This window comes from Pongo pygmaeus, chromosome 19, assembly GCF_028885625.2.
Source record: "Pongo pygmaeus isolate AG05252 chromosome 19, NHGRI_mPonPyg2-v2.0_pri, whole genome shotgun sequence".
In the NCBI taxonomy this organism is placed as follows: domain Eukaryota; kingdom Metazoa; phylum Chordata; class Mammalia; order Primates; family Hominidae; genus Pongo; species Pongo pygmaeus.
In genome coordinates this window covers 2,691,188-2,714,546 of record NC_072392.2, presented here as the reverse complement: position 1 = coordinate 2,714,546, position 23,359 = coordinate 2,691,188, and the positions used below count along the sequence as shown (strand labels likewise).

General features: G+C 52.9%; 1 protein-coding gene across 8 annotated transcripts in view; it reads right to left on the bottom strand.

Moving 5' to 3' along the window:
* The window catches only part of RAP1GAP2 (RAP1 GTPase activating protein 2), a 264,873-nt gene that overhangs the window by 120,971 nt on the left and 120,543 nt on the right, over positions 1-23,359 (bottom strand). For all 8 annotated transcript variants that reach the window (XM_063655344.1, XM_063655341.1, XM_063655343.1 and 5 more), the window contains one exon: positions 9,253-9,337. In XM_063655344.1, the coding sequence (XP_063511414.1) occupies positions 9,253-9,337 (85 nt within the window). The remainder of the gene's footprint in view (positions 1-9,252; positions 9,338-23,359) is intronic.

Sequence of the window (23,359 nt, the reverse complement as noted above, 5' to 3'; positions counted from 1 at the left end):
ACTCTGTCTCAAAAAATAAATAAATAAATAAAAATAAAGCTTCTAAAAGAATACATGGAAGGAAATCTTTGTGAGCTGGGGTAAGCAAAGACTTCTTAGGACACACAAAGCTACAGACATAAAAGGAAAAGAGTCCATAATTAGACTTCTTCAAAATTAAAACTTCTGCTCATTAAAGACACTGTTAAGAAAAGAAATGGGCCAGGCGCGTTGGCTCACGCCTGTAATACCAGCACTTTGGAAAGCCGAGGTGGGAGTATCGCTTGAGCTCAGGAGTTCAAGACCAGCCTGGGCAACAGGGTGAAACCCTATCTCTCTCTACAAAAAATTCAAACATTAGTTGGGCATGGTGGCACAAGCCTGTAGTCCCAGCTACTTGGGGGGCTGAGGTGGCAGGATGGCTTGAGCCCAGGAGGTTGAGGCTGCAGTGAGCCATGTTCCCACCACAGCACTCCAGCCTGGGCAACAAAGTGAGACCCTGTATCCAAAAAATAAAAACGAGAAAAGAAATGAGCCAGAAATGGTGGCTCAAGCCTGTAATCCCAACAATTTCGGAGCCCAGGCAGGAGGATCACTTGAGGCCACAAGTTTGAGACCAGCCTGGGCAACAGAGTGAGACCCCAACTCTATTTTTAAAAAGAAGAAGGCCAGGCGCAGTGGCTTACACCTGTAATCCCAGCACTTTGGGAGGCCAAGTCGGGCAGATCATAAGGTCAAGAGTTCAAGACCAGCCTGGCCAACATGGTGCAACCCTGTCTTTACTAAAAATAAAACAATTAGCTGGGCATGGTGGCGGCACCTGTAATCCCAGCTACTTGGGGGACTGAGGCAGGAGAATCGTTTGAACCCGGGAGGCAGAGGTTGTAGTGAGCCGAGATGGCGTCATTGCACTCTAGCCTGGGTGACAGAGCAAGGCTCCATCTCAAAAAAAAAAAAGAAGAAGAAGTGGCCGGGCACAGTGCCTCACACCTGTAATCCCAGCACTTTGGGAGGCTGAGACGGGCGGATCACAAGGTCAGGAGATCGAGATCATCCTGGCTAACACGGTGAAACCCTGTCTCTACTAAAAATACAAAAAATTAGCCGAGCTTAGTGGCAGGCGCCTGTAGACCCAGCTACTCAGGAGGCTGAGGCAGAAGAATGGCATGAACCCAGGAAGCAGAGCTTGCAGTGAGCCGAGATCGGGCCACTGCACTCCAGCCTGGGCGACAGAGCGAGACTCTGTCTCAAAAAAAGAAGAAGAAGAAAATAAATGAACTTGACTAGACTATGTAAAGAACGCCTACAAGAAGACTACCAAATTTTAAAGGGGGGAGGAAGGGCAAAAAGAACTATAAGAATAGTCAATAAGCATATGAAAAATATTCAACATCATTAGTCATGAGAAAATGTGGATTAAAACCACAATGAGATACCGTTCAAGTGGCTAAAACTGTGAAAACCAACAATGGCAAATGTTGATGAGGATGTGGAGCAGCCAGAACTCAAATGACATTGCCGGTGAGGATATAAAATGACCTGACCATTTGGCAAACAGTGTAGCAGTTTCATATAAACAGTCACGGGCCAGGCATGGTGGCTCTCGCCTGTAATCCCAGCACTTTGGGAGGCCTGAGGAAGGCGGATCACTTGAGGTCAGGAGTTCGAGACCATCCTGGCCAACATGGTGAAACCCTGTCCCTATTAAAAATACAAAAAACTTAGCCGGGAGTGGTAGCGGGCACCTGTAATCCCTGCTACTGGGGAGGCTGAGGCAAGAGAATCGCTTGAACCCGTGAGGCGGATGTTGCAGTGAGCAGAGATCGCATCACTGCACTCCAGCCTGGGCGAAAGAGCGAGACTCTACCTCAAAAAAAAATTAAGTTCTAGAACAGACAAAACTCACTTTTGAAAAAAATCAGAACACTGTTTGCTCCTCAAGGGGGCAGTGATGATTGACTGGGTCAGGACATGGGAATTTTCTGGGGTGGCGGAAATGTCTGTTTCTTGATCAAGGTACGGGTCACGTGGTGTATCATTAGTCAAAGTATACAATACAATTACGACTTACGCATTTCCGTGTCTGCAAATTTTTAAAAATCCAGTTACACCTAGAGTCATCTTCAAGAAGCACAAGCAAGTTGGCCATAAAACATGAACAGAAGGCCGGGGGCGGTGGCTCACGCCTGTAATCCCAGCACTTTGGGAGGCTGAGGCCGGCGGATCACCTGAGGTCAGGAGTTCGAGACCAGCCTGACCAACATGCTGAAACCCCGTCTCTAAAAATACAAAAATTAGCTGGGCATGGTGGCATGAGCCTGTAATCCCAGCTACTCGGGAGGCTGAGGGAGGAGAATCGCTTGAACCCGGGAAGCGGGGGTTGCAGTGAGCTGAGATCGAGCCACTGCACTCCAACCTGGGTGACAAGAGCGAGATTCCATCTCAAAAAAAAAAAAAAAAAAAAAAAGAACAGAATTAGGGAAAATAGGCACATGCTCAGGTGTGCACAGGTGAGGAGGGAGATGCGTGTAGGTAAGTAGGTGCACATGCAGACATCTTCATGTTCTTTTTTCTTTTTCTTTTTTTTGAAACAGGGTTTTGCTCTGTCACCCAGGCTAGAGTGCAGTGGCGCAATCATAACTCACTGCAAGCTCGATCTCCTGGGCTCAATCCATCTTCCCACCTTGGCCTCCAGAGTAGTTGGGACTATAGGCATAAGCCACCAGGCCCAGCTAATTTCTTAATTTTTTGTAGAAATGAGGTCTCACTGTGTTGCCCAGGCTGGTCTCAAACTCCTGGCCTTAAGGGATCCTCCTGCCTCAGCCTCCCAAAATGCTGGGATTTCAGGCATGTGACACCATGCCCAGCCAACATCTCCATGTTCTTAAAGCCTCCTAGTTAGCATCCTCACCCTCAGTAGCCAAATAAGCCCTTCCTCATGCCTGCCTTAAATCAGATGTGAACTTCCTTGGCTCCTGCATGGAGTCAAGAGAACAATGGGCAGTGGCTCCTGAGGAGATGGCGTTGTGTCCCAACCATGTCCGGAGCGGCAACAGAAACGCAGTTGATGTGGAGACCAGAGGTGGCTCTCCCAGGACTCACAGAGCTTCAGTAAGGGCCTCCCTCCAGCAGTAGGGATGGAGGGAATAAATATCTGTCCTCACCTGTCCCTGTACAGGGTTTTCTTGAAGAGGGAAAAACCAAACCTCCTTGCTGATGTCCTTCAGCCCTTCCTGCCCCAGCCCAGAAAGGCTCCCGTCAACCCTCCCACAAATGCCTCCTCCCTTCATCCATCCAAAGCCGGTAGATGTATGGAGGGCTGACACTGTCACTCAACCCTGATGAGGGGAAAGTCTCCCTGCACAGCCTAACAGAAGACAGGAGGCAGGAACCAGGAGCAAAAGGAGAGACGAAATCAGGCAGGGGCTGTGCTACAAGCTGGAACAGAAGCCCCCCACCCCCACCCCTCAACCCCAGGGAGAGAGGGTGGCTGATGGGCAATCCATGAGCTGGAAAGGGAGGCCCAGCCCAGCTATGCCCAGAGGGATAGAGAGGGGCAAGGAGGAGGCTTCTCTGATCGCCACTCTCTTCCCTGGCATAGGAAGCCTGCACACCTGCCTTACCTACCATAGAGGCGGTGGGGGCATTCCCTGGCCGTGGAGAGCCACGCACCAAGGAGCAAGGGAGGAACAAGACGTTCTGCTGGTCCCTGCAGTGGGAACTCCAAGCCTCCATTATCCTCTTCTGGAAAGGAGGTCTGAGAGGGGCTGCCCTCAGACTTGCACAAAGAAGGGTATGGAAGGCTGAGCAGGGGCCATCTCCCAGCTGACCTAGCCAGCTCAGGGCCTGGTGCGGCTCCAGGGACAAGGTCAGGTCAAGTCCCAGCAGAGTGAACTTCAATGAAATGCCCTGTGTCCTTCCCGTGAGCATTGAGAGAATCAGGAGAATCAACCCCTTTACTCCACCGGGCCTGGGAAGGTTTTACTGTCTATGGTCCCAGGGGGTCACCCTGACCCCCCCATGCTTGCCATTAGGGCCCCTTCCGGCTGCCCCACCCTGCCCCATCCCACCCCACCTCCCCCACATAGCGTTTCCCCCTCCTCTCCTCCCCACGGAGAAGCCACATTTCACATCTGAGCCTTGTCACACACTGAGCCATCTGGTTTCTCCGGCTCAGTCAGGGCCCCTGTAGACGGCAGGCTCTCTGAGGGTAGAGGACTGCAGCTTCGATGTGACCCCAGGGGACCCAGCACAATTCTGGGCACACAACTGCCCCTCCCTAAATGCCTGCTGATCCATTGGGGCATGAAAATCAGCTTCCAAAAAAAAAAATGTGGGCCTGGAAACCACCTACGGTATTCCCACAGACGCAGCCCCAAGTCCCTCTCCCAGCCCACCCGGCACCAGCCAGTTTGAGCTCTGGCTGGGAACTGGGATCTCATTCAGCCCATCTGGTCAGCATCTCTTTGGTTGCTTTTTATCAGCTTCATATTAGCAAAAAAAAAAATCCCCTTGAAAAACAAACAGCAAAGAGGTGGGGGAGGGTGCATATAGGTCGGGTAGCAGCAGGCACGCCAGTGAGGGTGGGGACCTGGGGGGAGTGTGGCGGAGACTCTCAGGCTAGAGGCCAGCTACTGCTGCAGCCAGCCCTTCCCAGTGGGAGAGCCACAAGAGGCCGTCCCTGGGCCCACAAGCGTGAGATGAGCAAGCGTGATATGAGCCGAGCACTTGACCAAAACTAGTTTGGGTCTTAGAATTTAACTTATCCTGGGCCAGGTGCAGTGGCTCATGCCTGTCATCCCAACACTTTGGGAGGCCAAGGCTGACGGATCACATGAGGTCAGGAATTCGAGACCAGCCTGGGCAGTAAAGTCACAGGCTGGGAAATTCCTGAGCTGAGCTCAAAGGGGAGAAGGACAGAACACGGGGGAGGAGGAGGGAGGGACACCTCCTGACTGCAGCTGCTGAGCTTTCCCTGAGGCTGCTCTGCTCCGGGCCTGCCTGAGGCCCCTCCCGACAGCCTGTCATAGGAGAGCGCAGCAGGGGCAGGCACCCAGTGGATGCTCATAAATCACTTTTTGAAAGAATATGTTAAAAATAATCCCTGCTGTGGTCCAGATTCCTGAGCACCCCTGCCTCACTCCCTCCTTTCCACATTTCCTCGCGCTCCAGGCTCCCGACCTCACGAGTACCGTCTACCTGCTCTGACTCTGACCATCTCCACCCATTCCTCAACACCCCGCCATCTGCTGTCCACCCCACCCCTCCCAGGGCTGGTGTGAGTTACATCCCCTGCAACTGCCAGGCCACGGAGCCCAGTGGCCACTGTGCACTCTGCACCATACTTGGCCTCTCAGCAGCAGCTGGTACCGCTGCCGGTCCCACCACTGTGAAATGCTTCTCCCTCCATGTCTTGGCCCAGCCTCCTCTGCAGAGACCCCAGCACCAGCCTTTACCTGGGGGGTTCCCTCGAGGTGCTGCCCCAGGAACCTCTCTTCCCGCTCCATCCTCTCCCTGGAGAGCTCACTCATCCCAAAGCTTCCATTCCCTTCTCTAGGAGGAGGGCTCCCAGATGTTTACCTCCAGCACACAATGTTCTTCTGAGCCTCAGGCACGTGCAGCTCAGTGCTTAGAGCTGACCCCTCGACAAGGCGCAGTGGCTCACACCTGTAATCCCAGCACTTTGGGAGGTCAAGGCGGAAGGATGGCTTGAACCCAAGAGTCTGAGACCAGCCTGGGCAACACAGCAAGACCTCCTCTCTACAGAAAATTTTTAAATTAGCTGGGCTCGGTGGCACATGCCTATATTCCCAGCTACTCGGGAGGCTAAGATGGGAGGATCCCTTGAGCCCAGGAGTTGGAGGTTGCAGTGACCTCGGAATGAACCACTGTCCTCCATGCTGAGTGACAGAGCACGACCCTGTCCCTAAAAAAAAAAAAAATTTAATTTAAAAGAAGAATTGAATCCTCCTGCACCCATCTTTATCTCACAGAATGGTTGTCCCATGTATCTAGTGGCTACAAACCTTCTCCCCAAATCTCATATCTCATCAATTTACCACCTGCAAAATCTGAGCTCCAACGACTTCCAAACAACCCCACCGGCCCCTCCGAGTCAGGCTTCCGTCCTCTCCCCTGGATCCTACAGCAGCCTCAGCTCATCCCCTCTCCACTCTGTTCCCTGCCATGCATTCGCCATATGACGCCAGGTGATTTTCCAAAACTCTCATCTTAATCCTCTGGGTAACATCGTCAATGACTCCAGTGCTCTTAACTAGGAATAAACTCTAAAATCTTCAGCAAAATGTCCAAGCGTCTGCTTGATCTGGTCCCTGCCTACATGCCCAGCCTCTCCAACATTAACTCCGGCTTCACCAGCCATTCTGATCTCCTTCCGGTTCCTCTTGGTGTCGCCTTCTCTCTCTCGGCTGCCTGAGGGCATGTGCAGAGGCCCACAGCAGTGCTTGTCAAGCTGCCGTGCGTATACAAATCAACGGAAAATGACGGTAAAATGCTGACTCTGGGCCAGGCGCAGTGGCTCACGACTGCAATCCCAGCACTTTGGGAGGCCGAGGCGGGCGCATCACGAGGTCAGGAGTTCGAGACCAGCCCGGCCAACATGGTGAAACCCCGTCTCTACTAAAAATACCAAAATTAGCCAGGCGTGGTGGCACGCACCTGTAATCCCAGCTACTCGGGAGGCTGAGGCAGGAGAATCGCTTGAACCCAGGAGGCGGAGGTTGCAATGAGCCAAGAGCGCGCCACTGCACTCTGGCTCGGCGACAGAGCAAGCCTCTGTCTCAAAAAAATAAAAAAGCTGACTCTGATTCAGTGGTCTGGGGTGGAACCTGAGATTCTGCATTTCTAAGGGGCTCGCAAAGGATGCAGGTGTTGCTGGTCCCTTGGCCTCACTTTGAACAGCAAGAATCTAAAACACTCTCCTCCACTCGGACTCCACCTTAGCCTAACTAGCACCCATCCAATTTTCAGGGCTCAGCTTAAACATCATTTCCTAACAAAAAGCCCTACCTGACCCTCTCCGAGACTAGGTTAGAGTCCCCCAACCTCCTAACCTTACGTTCCCCCTGAGCTATGCTGTGCTTCTCCTTTAGAATATTCACCATGTTTAACTGTGCAGCCCTCATTCTTGACATTATTTTTCCATTTTTGGCTCCCCAGCTAGAGGACAAGCTCTAGGAGAGTAGGGACCACAATGTCTGGTTTACTACAAGGTCCCCAGAAGCCAGCACTGGGTCTGGCTGAGCATGAGCACATGTGGCGGAAAGCTGTGGGTCTTGCCTGCCGCGCATCCATTTCCCTTTCTTCTCATGGTACCACTGCCATTTCCCTCTAGGACCTACCCTTCCCTAATTCTCAGTTCTTATGGTTTAGGTGGTTCGTCATGAGACCCATGTCTGGCCAATCAGAGCCTTTCATCTTTCTGGTGACGGTAATTGGTTCAGGGACAAACATGTGACCTAAGCCAGCCAATGAGCTTCTTCCCTGGGACTTTGTTAGAACTACTGAGAGAAAAAAAAAAATACTTTTCTTTTCACTGGGGTTACTTCGCAGGTAGGAGCTGCTACCCCCGTTCAGCTGCCACAAAGGCAGCTTGACAAAGAATGAAACCAAACAGAAGAGAGAACGAATGAGACTGATCTTGTAGATACAGTCATGCCTGCCATCTATGCTTGCAATTTCAAAGGCAAAAAATTCCCTTTTATGCCTAAGCCAGAGTGAGTTATGTTTCTGTTGCTTACAACCAAGAGTCCTAACTAATACAAAATTCAAATAAATACTGGGTATTAAATGAATTAAATGAGTACATGAGTTAAGTAAAATCTGCCAAGAGAATTCAGGGACTCCTCCTAGGAGACTGTCAGAGTTCTCCCTGCAAACTCCTGCCATTCATGAGGACAGAGACAAGCATCCCACAGCCACCTTTGTAGACCAAGAGGACACTCAGAATGGTGACAGGCTTCTTAGCATTACCCTGTGCAAAGAGCTGGCCCAGCACCTGGCTCAGATACCAACACTGAGCCGGGTGCTGGGGCAGGCACTAGGCAAGTGAAGGTGGTCTGGCTTCCACTTTCCCCCTGGGTACTGCACAAGGAAGACAGTACAGCTCTCCTTGGTCAACCCTGCACCCTGTCCTGCCCCCTGCCCACCGCTGACCATTTAACCCACCGAGGGCAGGCTCTGGCTACCCCTCAACACGTAGGCTCCTCGAGGCATACCACGTGGCTCTGTATGTGATGGGCATCGGATACAGGACAACAACAGGAAGATGGATGGGTTTTATCTGTTTCCTCTGGGTTGTCATCTTGCAAAAGATTAGGTTCAGGGAAGAGGAGGGGTGATGCAGAGCAGTGAGGAAGAGATGCCTGATGATCTCCCTGTGAGCCACCGAGAGCACAGCCCCAGGACAGAGAGAGGAGCTGGCCTAGGTGTCCCCTCAGATGACTCAGGAGGCAGGTGACTTCTTCAGCACTAGTCCTCACTCACCCCACAGAGTGTGAAGGAAGGAGGGAGGGAGGGAGGGAGGGAGAGCGTGCGTGCCAGCCTATGCAGAAACACTGGCTGAGCCAAAAGTCTTCTCTGAGGACCAACTCAGGCCCATGTGGCCATCCTGCTGAGGCGTCGGACTGAAAAGTGATGGGGGAACGTCATGGTGGCAGAAGGGCACTGCTCCCTTGGCTCCTGTCCAGGAGTGAGAAGGTCCTGGGCCTAGCGGCCTGGACTGTGGTCTCCCCAGGAAAAAGGCTCACAAAGGAAGTGCTGATAAGAAAATAACTGCCACCCCGACCCGAACCTCCAGCCAACCCTTCCACAGGGAGTGGCGTGAACAGGCCCGGCTCAGAAGGGCCAGCCAGAGGCCGGCAGATCAGCATGCAAATGCCCTTCAAGTCCCAGGAGGGCCACAGACCAGCCCCAGGCAGTCCTTCTGGGCAGCTGCCTTCTGTCCCCCGACTTCCTCCTGGCTGGGCCCCTTGTTCCCAAACTCCACTACCAATTACCAAGAGTCCTGCCAACCCCATTTCAACCCCAATGTCCTCACCGCCCCTTGACACAGACACCCTGAGTCTCTTCTCACACTTCCCCCACACTGGTGCTTAACTGGAGCTTAACTGGACGTCACCTCCTCCGAGGTGTCAGGACACTCCACAGCCCCACTGCGACGAACGCTGCTGGGCCTGGAGCCAAAGCCACAGCTAGGCCTCACGACTTCCCCACACGCTCCCCTCCCTGCCTTCCTGAATCAAAGCCTCTTACCTTCATGGTGGGAGGTGCCGTGAGAGGAGGGGACAGCGGCCGGTCTGGGAGGGTCACATCCGAGCTGTTGGCCAGCTCCTGCTTCCTGTGAAGAAGCCAAAAGAGGTGAGTGAGGACCTGCCTGCCCCTTCCCTTCTCTCCTCCAAGAGTGACCGGGCTCTCGGACACAGTTTAACATACAGTGCAGGCTGGGTTGGGTGGCTCACACCTGTAAACCCAGCACTTTGGGAGGCCGAGGCAGGCAGATCACCTGAGGTAAGGAGTTCAAGGCCAGCCCGACCAACATGGTGAGAATCTCTACTAAAAATACAAAAAATTAGCCGGGCGTGATGGTGCATGCCTATAGTCCCAGCTACTCGGGAGGCTGAGGCAGAAGAATCACTTGAACCTGGGAGGTGGAGGTTGCAGTGAGCCGAGATGGTGCACTTCAGCCTGGGCAACAAGAATGAAACTCTGTTTCAAAAAAAAGAAAAAAAAATACAATGCAGAAACCAGAGTTGGGAGCATTTTCTTTACTCCAATGCACCAAAATCTAAAGCAGTGCTACTGTAAGTATGGTCCCTGGACCACCAGCGGCACCTGGGAACTCGAAAGACATGCACATTTGCAGGTGCACACCAGACTCTCCAGTGATGAGCCCAGGAACCTGCGCTCCAACGAGCTCTCCAGGTCATTCTGCTGCACGGCGAAGTCTGAGAACCACGGGGCTAAAGAGACCCAGGACTGGGGCTGGGTGTGAGAAGAGGAGGGGCTCCCTTGAGCCCCTCTGCACGTACACACACACACACACACACACACACACACACACACACACAGGCCCTGGTCAAAAAGCTGTCCTCAGGAGACAGGGCTGCCCACCGTGCAACCGCAGGTAAAACTTAATTTAGTCCATGTGGGCTAGGATGGTGGAGAGGCAGCTAAACAGAGTTGTGTCACCATGGCAACATGACTGCGACAAGTTTGCCGCGCTCACACACTCCCCACTTTCCATCTGGCCCTCGCTGGTGACCGGGGAGTGCTGTTTGTGGTCCCATCACCAGGCAGACTGTTTGGCGTGGGATCAGCCTTCGGGGCCATGGCTGCACAACAGGGCCAGCTGGGCAGAGCCTGGGGAATCCCCGGGTGAGGGACTCCAGTGTCCTGAACAAGCCCTGGCTGTACCCAGGAGGGGACGAAGGGGCTGGGAGAACCGTATTAAAAGCAGAAGAGGGCCGGGCTGAGCCGTCAAAGCCCCCAACTTTACAAGTGTGTCCTCCTCTAGAGCCCCACTCTGAAGCAGCCGAGGGAGTCAGCCCAACCCCCAGGCCCTGCGTAAATGATCAAAGCACCCCCACTGCCACCTCCAGAAAATCCTTCTGCACCTCTTCCCAGCCCAAGTCCTGCCAGCGAAGCGACAGTTCCAACCCCATACCTTCTTCATGACAGAAACCCACCCTCCCTACAGAGCCCAGCCCTCCAGCTTTCCAGGCCCAGACCCCATCCTGCCTGGCTTCCCGTGGTCCATGGGGCAGGACCAGGCTGAGAACACTTCCAGCCTAGGCCCACAGGGCCGTGTATACCCCTCTCTGCCCCTGCAGTTGACCAGCCCTCCCTGTGGCCAACTAGGGAGCCACATGAGGAGCCTGGGGACTACCTGGCTTGGCAGAGGATCCATTCCACCCCATTAACCTGAACCCGACAATGCCTGTCTCCTGCTCCCCATCTCCCTTCCTCTTTCTTTCTTCCTGGACCTTGTTGATGTAAGTTTTGACGGCTGGAGAGGGGGGACTTTCCCGCCTGATCCAGGCTGTAACTGGCTCAAGAAACCAGAAGGGCTGAGACAGCTCGCACCAGATGCTATAGGGCGACTCTGGCCTGGGGAGAGGACCTTGATGGACAGCAGCCCTGGCTCTCCAGGAACACACAGTCCAGAGGAGGATAGAGCTGGTTTTAACATCACTAGTCACGAGACGCTCATACACACAGTCATGCTGTCTATTTCTCCCCATCAGGCACAAGGTATCCACGCCCATGGCACCAGAGCACATATGATTATCGTCCAAGACCCTGAGTCCCGGTCAAAGGGGCACGGCATCCAACACTCCCTAAGTTGAGCTCCTCTCCCCTGCACCAGCCTTTTCCCCCTGGATGCTGGATAAGCTCCTGGGGCCGGTCTCTACTGGACGCTGGACAAGCTCCTGGGGCCGGTCTCTACTGGACGCTGGACAAGCTCCTGGGGCCGGTCTCTACTGGACGCTGGACAAGCTCCTGGGGCCGGTCTCTACTGGACGCTGGACAAGCTCCTGGGGCCGGTCTCTACTGGACGCTGGACAAGCTCCTGGGGCCGGTCTCTACTGGACGCTGGACAAGCTCCTGGGGCCGGTCTCTACTGGACGCTGGACAAGCTCCTGGGGCCGGTCTCTACTGGACGCTGGATAAGCTCCTGGGGCCGGTCTCTAGGAAGCGAGGCAGACTCTCAAGTAGGAGAACACGGCAGCTTCTGACCAGAAGGATTTCCCGAATGATGCCTGGGAGCTTGGAAGGCACTAGAGCAGACATGAGCACCAGTGGTGACCAGCCTCATGCAAGCTCCAGAGCTGTGTCCAGGACTGCAGAGGGGGTGCCGGGGTGGGCAGAAGGCATGACTGCCACCCTCAAAAACATCGGAACTGGGCCCAGAGCAGTGGCTCATGCCTGTAACCCTACCATTTTGGGAGGCTCAGAGGGGGGCGGATCACTTGAGGTCAGGAGTTCGAGACCAGCCTGTTCAACATGGCGAAACCCCATCTCTACTAAAAATACAAAAATTAGCCAGGCATGGTGGCATGTGCCTGTCATCCAAGGTACTTGGGAGGCTGAGGCAAGAGAATTGCTTGAACCCGACAGGTGGAGGTTGCAGTGAGCTGAGATCGCGCCACTGCACTCCAGCTCGGGTGACAGAGCAAGACTCCATCTCAAAAAAAAAAAAAAAAAGGGAAGGCAACAATGTGAAGAAACACACAGAGAGAACGCCCCGTGTTCTCAGGCAGACACAGGAGCAATGCAGCTGCAAGCCAACCCATGCAGAGGCTTGCCGACCCTGCCAGAGGCTAGAAGAGGCGAGGAAGGATTCTTCCCTAGAGCCTGCAGAGGGAGCGTGGCCCTGCTGACACCTTGATTTTGGACTTCTGGCCTCCAGAGCTGAAATAATAAATGTCTGTGGCTTTAAGCCATCTGAGGTCCTTGGTAATGGCAGCCCTAGGAAATGAATGCAGTGCCCAGGCCCCAGGTTCTAGCCTTGGCCTAGAGAGCCAAAAACAATGAAGATGAAATCCTGCTTTTGCCTCACCACCCCTGCTCTGATCAGCTATGCTCAGCCTTGTCCTGCCCCAGGACAATGACATTTACACATGAGCCACCCTCCCAAGGACAGCCAGGCACAGCCCAACCCAGCCACCAGCTGGCACCGAGATAAGATAGAGTTAAGTGACGCGGTGCTTGATGCAGTTTTATCCCTTTTTCTCCCACTGAGGCAAACATATCACACACGAGGAGGTGAAAGTGATGTGATTATATCAAGGGATAACCTTGAATGTGCTCTAATTAGAAGCAAAAGGTAAATCTTTAGCCGAGGTGACAACTTCCTGGTGACCCACAGGGATCTATCTTGCCACATGTCACGGCACTGAGATTGAAAACTTCACCCCTCAAGCAACCCAGCCCCATACTCGCATGCAACTCTAACAACGCGGGGTCCCAGACCCACCCAGGGACCCACAAGGACCCATGAGAGGAGGGGCTGGAGATGAGGACAGCTTGGAAAGCAGAGAATGGAAAAGGAGGATGGAGAGAAGCCAGAGGAAGAGAAGAGGAAGATTACATACTCAGTTCAAAGAGAAGGGTGGCAAGGGCAGGCTGGAAGGGCAGGTCAGAGAGCCTCTGCCACCTGGGGGGAGTCCTGGAGGCCCTGCCCATTCTCGCATGGCACTAAGGTTCCCTGCTCTGGGATTCTTTCCCTCCCTAGAAGCACAGGAGATACAGGGACAGATGCGGCGGCTCAGCGAGACCAGGACACGTCCTAGCCAGCGATGGCCAAATGCAAATCTCTGGAGGAAATGGTCAAAGGGGCCTGGAGTGGAAGCTGAGAAGTCAAAGGCCATGATTCACCCAGACGGAGCTGGACAGACCCCTGGCGGAGCCCCTGTGACAGCACCCAGGCCTGCAGGCTCCTCGCCTCCACCCTCGGAGGGCTCTGCCTCAGACCATCTTGAGGTCACTGCAACCGTCATGTCTCACACATCGCTATGGAGAGCACCCTACACTCGGAATCAAGGGATTCCTGGGTTCAAGTTTGGCTCTGCCTGCTACCCAGCTGTGAGGCCTTGGTTAAGTTACCTCACTGTGTATTGTTTCCTTCATCTGCAAAGATAGGGGTAATAACGTACCAAGGAGTTAAAAATAACAGCTGTGGCTGGGCGAGGTGGCCCTCGCCTGTAATCCCAGCACTTTGGGAGGCCGAAGTGGGCGGATCACCTGAGGTCAGGAGTTCCAGACCAGCCTGACCAACATGGTGAAACCCCGTCACTACTAAAAATACAAAAATTAGCTGGGCGTGGTGGCGGGCGCCTGTAATCCCAGCTACTTGAGAGGCTGAGGCAGGAGAATCACTTGAACCTGGGAGGTGGAGGTTGCAGTGAGCTGAGATCTCACCATTGCACTCCAGCCTGGGCAACAAGAGCGAAACTCCGTCTCAAAAAAATGAATTAATTCATTTAAAAAAATAACAGCTGTGACATAAAACATGAAGTCCTATATAAATGTAGACCATGATGATGATTATAACTCATAAAATGTTGATGTGGTCTCCAAGTGGAGACAGAAGCAAGGGTCCAAGGCTGTTTAAATGCCTTGGAAAACATTTCTGGCACCTCAAATGAGCACCAGTTCTAGCCTGGGGATCTACTCTCAGGAGTAGATAATCAACCACAGGAAAAACACTCACCTAGCAGATGGCTCTGGGGCCAGGTGTAAGGCCCCCTCCACACAGGGTTCTCCCAAAGCCTGAAACTCCCCTTTTCTGCATCCTTCCCCACGCCCGCTCCCAGCCATCCACCCACGCTCAGCTACGCTTTCTCTTGCTTTCCAAATAGCCAAGCTAGAGGAATACAGACAGCTGGGCTGCAAAGAGCTTCTTGGGAAAACCAAACCATTAGGAACAAGAAACATGATTCATAAAGGCCAAAAGGGGAAAGCAATCCAAGTGTCCATCCGCCAACGAACAGATAAATAAAATTCGGTTGTTCCATACTGTGGAATATTGCTCACCCATAAAAAGAAATGAAGCAAAAATAATTAATTTTCAAAAATAAAAATAGGACCGCGGGCAGTGGCTCACGCCTGTAATCCCAGCACTTTGGGAGGCCGAGGCAGGCGGATCACCTGAGGTCAGGAGTTCGAGAACAACCTGGCTAACATGGCGAAACCCCGTCTCACTAAAAATACAAAAAATTAGCCAGGCATGATGACGCATGCCTGTAATCCCAGCTACTAAGGAGGCTGAGGCAGGAGAATCACTTGAACCTGGGAGACAGAGATTGCAGCGAGCCAAGATTGTGCCACTGCACTCCAGCCCAGGTGAGAGTGAGACTCCACCTCAAAAAGATAAAAATAAGTGGCCGGCGCGGTGGCTCACGCCTGTAATCCTAGCACTTTGGGAAGCCGAGGCAGGCAGATCACGAGGTCAGGAGATCGAGACCATCCTGGCTAACACAGTGAAACCCCGTCTCTACTAAAAAAATACAAAAAAAATTAGCCAGGTGTGGTGGCGGGCACCTGTAGTCCCAGCTACTCGAGAGGCTGAGGCAGGAGAATGGCGTGAACCCGGGAGGCGGAGCTTGCAGTGAGCCGAGATCGCGCCACTGCACTCCAGCCTGGGTGACAGAGCGAGACTCCGTCTCAAAATAAAATAAAATAAAATAAAAATAAAAACAAACAATGATAGTGTATGACTATAAAGACAATAGAAAGAAAAGGAATGAAGAACTGATGCATGCTACAACACGGATGCACCTAGGAAGCATGGTGCCAAGTGACAGGAGCCAGGCACAAAAGGCCACATGCTGTGTGATTCCAATTCCATGAAATCCACAGAACAGGCAAATCCACAGACAGAACCAGTGATGAGAGGCTGCCAGGGGCTGCAGAGAGAGGGGAACGGGATGCAATCGCTAATCAACACTCCTGCTAATCAATACTCCTGCTAATCAATACTCCTGCTAATCAATATTCCTGCTAATCAACACTCCTGCTAATCAACACTCCTGCTAATCAACACTCCTGCTAATCAACACTCCTGCTAATCAATACTCCTGCTAATCAACACTCCTGCTAATCAACACTCCTGCTAATCAATACTCCTGCTAATCAATACTCCTGCTAATCAATATTCCTGCTAATCAACACTCCTGCTAATCAACACTCCTGCTAATCAATACTCCTGCTAATCAACACTCCTGCTAATCAACACTCCTGCTAATCAATACTCCTGCTAATCAATACTCCTGCTAATCAATATTCCTGCTAATCAACACTCCTGCTAATCAACACTCCAGCTAATCAACACTCCAGCTAATCAATACTCCTGCTAATCAATACTCCTGCTAATCAGTACTCCAGCACCACTCCTGATTCACTATGTGGTCAGGTTATCTCACCTCTCCATGCCTCAGCTTCCTCATGTGTAAAATGGTGTGACTACCTCATGGGGCGTTCTGAATAAGGCCCAGAAAGCACTTAGCACAGTGCCTGGTACGCAGCAAAAACACAATAGCTGGTCGCCTTGTTGCCAAGGCTCAAATCAACTGGAAGAATGGGCACAGAGGAGGAGGGGCCAGGCTGATCAGAAGGCAGAGGTGGACAGGGGCAGGGACGTCTTCAGATCTGGGCACTCGCTGCCTCACATACTGTGGATGCTAAGCTGGGAGGCAGGGACATGGGAGCCCAGCTGCCATGTGGGAACCGCCAGGCCCCAGGTATACGCACATGGCTCAATTCCAAGCCCCAAGGGGACAGACATGGAGATGAGGGCATTTATGACCCTCATGCCTGTGCTGGGGCCAGTGTGGAAGGGAGAAAGGGCATGAGCCCAGCACACCTGGCAGAGTGTGGGGGAGGGAAGAGGACATTGGATTCAGGAACAAAAGGCTCCAACAGGTGGAGTGAATGGGTAGCTTGAGAAGGAGCAGGTGTTGCACACCTGTTCGTACCTGGCAGGGCTGACCTTGGGGTCACAGCCCATCCCAGCACACACTCTGAGAGGATTCCAAAGATTTGGGGCACCAACTCTAGACCTTTGGTGATTCAAAACTCCCCAGATGGCCGGGCGAGGTGGCTCACACCTGTAATCCCAGCACTTTGGAGGCTGAGGTAGGAGGACTGCTTGAGCCCACGAGTTCAAGACCAGCCTGGGCAACATGGTGAAACCCCATGTCTATAAAAATTTTAAAAATTAGCCAGGTACATGCCTGTAGTCCTAGCTATTCGGGAGGCTGAGGTGGGAGGATCACTTGAGCCTAGGAGGTCAAGGCTACAGTGAGCTGTAATCACACCACTGCACTCCAGCCTGGGTGACAGAGCGGGACCCTGTCTCAAAAAAAAAAACAAAAACTCCACAGAAAATGCAAAACGGCAATCCCCACCCCTAATTCAATCCCAGGGTTCACGGATGCAGAGAGCAGCAGCCGTGGGAGAAAGCACCAGATGCCACCCGACAGCCTCATTATGTAGACAAGCACGTGGAGGCTGGAGAGCCGAGGGAGCCGCCCAAACCCCACAGCGAGCCTCTCTTCTCTTCTCCAAGGAAGAGGCCCCACTTCCAAATCACCCCGGCCCAGGCTTGTGGGAAGTGGGCAGCAAGTCTCCAGGAGTGGCTGGGTATGGTGGCTCACGCCTGTCATCCCAGCACTTTGGGAGGCTGAGATGGGCGGATCACTTGAGGTCAGGAGTTCGAGACCAGCCTGGCCAACATGGTGAAACCCCATCTCTACTAAAAATACAAAAATTAGCCAGAAATCGCTTGATCCCGGGAGGCAGAGGTTGCAGTGAGCCAAGATCGTGCCACTGCATTCCAGCCTGGGCAAGAGAACGAGATTCCATCTCAAAGAAAAAAAAAAGTCTCCAGGAGGAAAGTGTCAGGAAGCACAACTGGCTTCTGGACACGTTTTTTTTTGTTTGTTTGTTTGTTTTTGTTTTTGAGACGGAGTTTCGCTCTTGTTGCCCAGGTTGGAGTGCAATGGCACAGTCTCGGCTCACTGCAGCCTCCGCTTCCTGGGTTCCAGCAATTCTTCTGCCTCAGCCTCCCAAGTAGCTGGGATTACAGGCACGCGCCACCATGCCCAGATAATTTCTTGTATTTTTATTAGAGACAGGGTTTCACTATGTTGGCCAGGCCGGTCTCGAACTCCTGACCTCAGGCGATCTACCCGCCTCAGCCTCCCAAAGCGCTGGGATTATAGGCGTGAGCCAGCGCACCTGGCCTGGACACCCGTTTATAAAGTGCCAGGGCCCTCAAGTGAGGGGACAGAAGGGGGATAGGGTCAAAGGGGGCTACTGGTCCCCTGCACGGAGCAGACAGAGAGCAGGAGGCCCAGGCTGTGCAGGAGATGACCCGGCTGGAGTCTCTGCTGCAGGCTACACCCTGCACAGGACCCTGTGGCTGCATGTGGGCACAAGGGGAGGCCTGGGCCAGACTCTGGCTGCAGCTTCAGAAGACACTCCTGCTGCTCTCCAGGTGCATTAGATGAGGACAGCACTGTCCTTCCCTAGAGGACCTGAAGTCCTAAACTGAACCAGGGCTAGGAGAAAAAGGGCAGGAGCCCGGAGGAACAGGACCCTACGGGCAGACCACCTGGGAAAACCTCTGCAGCCCCTCCACAGCCCTCTGGTTGGGGGCGCCTGGGGCCTCCTCGTGCACATGTCTCAGAGCGATGGACCAATCCACCCATGTGGGCAAATCCTCACACTGGGAAAATAAGCCTTTACCGGACAAGCAGCTTTTAGAACTGACGCATGCTTTATGGTTTACACCCAAGCCAGCAGAGATTCCGAGTTCTATGTGAGCCTGGGGTCACAGAGTCAGAAAATACGACAGCTGGACCTCCACCCTGAGATCTCTGACTCCCATTCCAGTGCTCCTTCCCACTGCCATGGGAAAGCCAGCTCCGCCCGGCCCAAGCACCACAGCAGGGAGCGAGGAGGGAACACTGGCCAAACGTCTTCTTGTGTGTTTTGAGTTCTCGGGGACCAAGGGTGGTGTCTCAGCGTGGGAGGCGACGTCTGTGCAATTCACAAGCATCTGAGAAAATGATCCAGGCAAAACCATCCTGCAGGCACAGCACACCCACCTGAAAGACCCGAGTGCCAAACATGGATTGTGGGGTCATGGGGTAAAACAAAAGATACAGAATCAACTGCCATGACGTCACAGGGAGGAGAGGTCTGGCTCTCCTTGGGAGACCAGCTACGGGATCGCACAGGAGGCAACGGCTGATCTAGGCCTGGAGAATAGTCCAGCAGTGACCTACAGGAGAAGCGCGGAAGGAGAGGGCACAGAAGCAGGACGCAGAGGAATGTGACCAGCATGACGGAGAGACCACCAGTGTCCCTGATGCCCAGGAGACACATCACACCATTCGAGGGCACAGCAGGCCGGCAAAAGGGGAGGGCAGGCCGGGTGTTGTGGCTCACCAATGTAATCCCAGCACTTTGGGAGGCCCAGGCAGGCGGATCACTAGAGGTCAGGAGTTTGAGACCGGCCTGGCCAACGTGGTGAAACCCCGTATCTACTAAAAATACAAAAAATTAGCCAGGCATGGTGGCAGGCACCTGTAATCCCAGCTACTCGGGAGGCTAAGGCAGGAGAATCGCTTGAACCCGGGAGGCGGAGGTTGCAGTAAGCCGAGATCGTGCCACTGCACTCCAGCCTGGGCAACAGAGCGAGACCCCGTCTCAAAAAAAAAAGTGGCGGGGAAGGGCAAATGCCAGCAAACAGGCCTCAAGGGTTAGGGCACTGTGTGAAGTGATCCACGTACACTATCTTATTTAATACCACAATCCACTGAAGGAAATAGTATTAACCCCTTTTACAGACAGGGAAAATGAGGCTCAGAGAGGTTAAGTGGGCCAAGATCATGTTGCTGGAAAGGAGCAGAGCGAGGCTTGGGCGCAGGCTTGGCTCCAGGGTCTGTGGCCTTTACCACGGTGCTACACTGTCTCTGAAGAGGAGAAGGGGCCCGCTGGGGAGGTGCTCCCATGGCCCACGGCTTCCCAGAGCGGACGCGTGCATCCCTGCAGGCCCCCGAGGGCACCTGGGGTGGTCTTCACTGTAACAGTCACTTACTAAGCTTTGACAGAGACCCTCTTTGTGGCAGGCCACCCTGATTTTCCTTTTATGGTAGTGACGTAAAGGTGCCTTCTGAAACAAGTCCATTGAAGTTGTAACACCTGAGCCAGTTGAAGGAAAATGTTATGGGCCTGAGACAGGTGACACACACACACAGTACAAACAGTGCCGGCGCTGTGCAGACACTGACGCTGGGAAAAGGCGCCACACGCTGAACTCTCTCTCGGGGGCAAAGGGAGGAAGCCAAGGGGCCCAAGGCGGGGTGCCCGTGAGCTGCAGAGCTTTGCTGGAGAACTCTGCAAGCAGCAGAGAGAAAATGGAGCGGCTGGAAGGGAGGGGCCGGGGGAAGACTGAAACGGGGCCGAGGGGCGCTGCCCTCCACTGCGCTCACAGCCACAGAAATGACACGAAAGGGTCAGAGTCATAAGGCATTTCAGGGGCAAAATTAAGAGGACTTGGTGACAGAAAGTAAAGGAGGGGCTGAGAGCTAAACACAACAAGTGACCTGGGTTTCAGAGAACGGCATGACGGACGCTTCAGCCGTGATACAGACGGAGGAGGAGAGTCGGCTTTGTGAGAGGCAGATGATAAGGCTCTCTTTCTGGACACATGGCAAGCCAGGGGCCCCTGGGACACCCAAATGGGATCAGAACAGCACTAAAACCTAAGCAGAAAGACAGGTGTGACAAGAACAGAGGCGGAAGCTGTCACCATGGGAGGGTGGAGGCCCTCAGGGACAGCATGTAGGGCTTTGGGGTTTTAGGGGTTTGTTTGTTTCTTTGTTTTTGAGACGGAGTCTCGGAGTCTCGCTCTGTCACCCCAGCTAGAGAGCAGTGGCGCGATCCTGGCTCACTGCAAGCTCCACCTCCTGGGTTCAAGCAATTCTCCTGTCTCAGACTCCCAAGTAGCTGGGACTACAGGTGCCTACCACCACGCCTGGCTAATTTCTGTATTTTTAGTAGAGATAGGGTTTTGCCATGTTGGCCAGGCTGGTCTCAAACCCTTGACCTCAGGTGATCCACCTGCCTTGGCCTCCCAAAGTGCTGGGATTGCAGGCATGGGCCACCATGCCCAGCCTTCTTTTTTTTTTTGTATTTTTAGTTGAGACGGGGTTTCGCCATGTTGCCAGGCTGGTCTCAAACCCTTGACCTCAGGTGATCTGCCCACCTCGGCCTCCCAAAGTGCTGGGATTACAGACATGAGCACCTGGCCGGCTTTCATAAAGCAAAAATGAACAGGAGCCCTCCAAGGGGCAGGGAAGGAGAGGTGAGAGGGCAGCCTGCGGGGATGGGCTGGAAGGGTGGCGCTCAGGGAAAAGCACATGCCAAGCAGAGGGTGGCAGGCAAGTCCCCCCTTACACCAGAGGCTCCACCTCCCCTGCGCTGAAGAAATCACCAAGCCAGGTGCCTGCGTACCCAGCCCTTCAAACGCACTCCCTCACTCAGAAACGGCCGACGGAGGACTTCCCCTCCCGCGGTCAGCAGCAGAGGCAGCCAGCGCACAAGGTCACGGCCTCCGGCACCTTCAGAACCCACTCGCAAAAGCCGGGAGTCACACGGTGTGGGCTATCAGCATTTTCCCAGCCCGTAAACGCCCTTCACCTGGACGGCGAGGACAGGCGCGTTCATCTTATGATTCATTCAGTGTGGATGTATAACATTTATCACAATAAAAAATCATGTTTCAGCAGTGATAAGTATGTACCCTCACTTCCTTTAGGAGATACAAATGGAGATATTCTGAAGCCTGTTGAGACTTCCAGGATGAACCTGTCAGACTGACCACACCCATTTATTATCCCACTTCTTCTGAAGCCCATTAAAATAACAGTAAGGGGGCCGGGTGCGGTGGCTCACGCCTGTAATCCCAGCACTTTGGGAGACTGAGGCAGGCAGATCACCTGAGGTCAGGAGTTCGAGACCAGCCTGGTCAACATGGAGAAACCCCGTCTCTACTAAAAATAAAAAATAAAAAAACTAGCCGGGCCTGGTGGCGGGTGCCTGTTAATCCCAGCTACTTGGGAGGCTGAGGCAGGAGAATCACTTGAACCCGGGAGGCAGAGGTTGCAGTGAGCCGAGATCACACCACTACACTCCAGCCTGTGCAACAAGAGCAAAACTCCATCTCAAAAAAAAAAAAAGAAAGAAAAAGAGAAAAAGAAATATGATGAAAAGACTAAGTTGAGGAAATCTCCCAAAAAGTAGAACAAAAACATAAAGATAGAGAAAACAAAAGAGGGAAGAGAAAAAAGATCAAATAGCCGACCAAGAACGCTCCCAGAAAGAGAAAGGGGAGGGGAGCTGGCAGCTGGTATCCAAAGCTGGCATCTCTTGATGCTAATGGCTTTGTGTGTTCCCCTCTTGAATCTGGGCTGGCCCTGTGACTCAGTCTTGACCAACAGAATGAGACAGACGTAACATTACCTCACTTTCAGGAATGAGTCACAGGAGTTCTTGCAGCTTCCACCTCTACCTCTAGGAACATTTGCTCCAGAGAAAGCAAGCCTGCACGTGAAAGGCCTGACTGAGACTGTCAGTGCTGCGGCTGGGAACATGGAGAGGCTACATGGAGAGAGATGCCCAGATGTTCCAAACATCCCAGTCCATGCACAGGAAGAAACCACCTTGGGCATCTCAGCTCCAGCAGATGCTATGAGAACACAGCCCTGCTCCTGGACATACAGCCCCAGCGGACCGTCGCAGTCATCTCCAGCCATCTGAGCCACCCAAGATGAGGTCCCAGACCTTGTGAAAGCAGAGAGAAGCCATCATCTCCAACATGCCCTAGTTGAATTCCTCACCCACAGAACTTGAGCATAATAAAATGGCTGTTGTTTCACCATAACAGAAAGATTAGCAGGGAAATAGTACAAGAACATCTTCCAGAACTGAAGGTCCTGAGTCTCTGGGTCCACCAAGTACACAGCACAGTGAAGACACAAGATCCATCCCAAACACTGTCAGGAAATTTCAGAACACCTGGGCAAATGAAAAATTCTCAATGACTCCAGAGAGAAAATATAAATACATACCATATACAGAGAAATAGGAATCTGGGCCGGGCGTGGTGGCTCACACCTGTCATCCCAGCACTTTGGGAGGTCAAGACGGGCAGATCACCTGAGGTCAGGAGTTCGAGACCAGCCTGGCCAACATGGTGAAACCCCGTCTCTACTTAAAATACAAAAATTAGCCAGGCATAGTGGCGCATGCCTGTAGTCCCAGCTACTTGGGAGGCTGAAGCAAGAGAATCGCTTGAACCCAGGAGGCAGAGGTTGCAGTGAGCCAAGATCACACCATTACACTCCAGCCTGGGAGACAAGAGTGAAACTCTGTCTCAAAAAAAAAAAAGAAAAGAAATATGAATCTGCATATCATCAGACTTTTCAACAGCAAGTCTGGAATCTAGTAGGCAATGATGTAATGACTCTCAAAATTCTCAAAGAAAATTATTTTCAACCTAAAATTTTATACCCAGGCAAACTATCAACCAATAAAGACATTCTGAAATATGCAAGAGCTCAAAAATATTCACTCCCTTGCACCCTTTCTTGGGAGGATACTATCACTAGAGGATGGGGAGCTCTGGAAGTGAGATCTCCTGGGGGAAAGAATGGAATTGACAGGTTATCTGATGGATGCAAGCTTGGCAGAGATGGGGGAGGGTAAGGAGGGGCTATCTATTAAAGTAATGGTGGTAGAAAAAAATAAAAGTAGAAAAATAGGCCAGGTACAGTGGCTCTCACCTGTA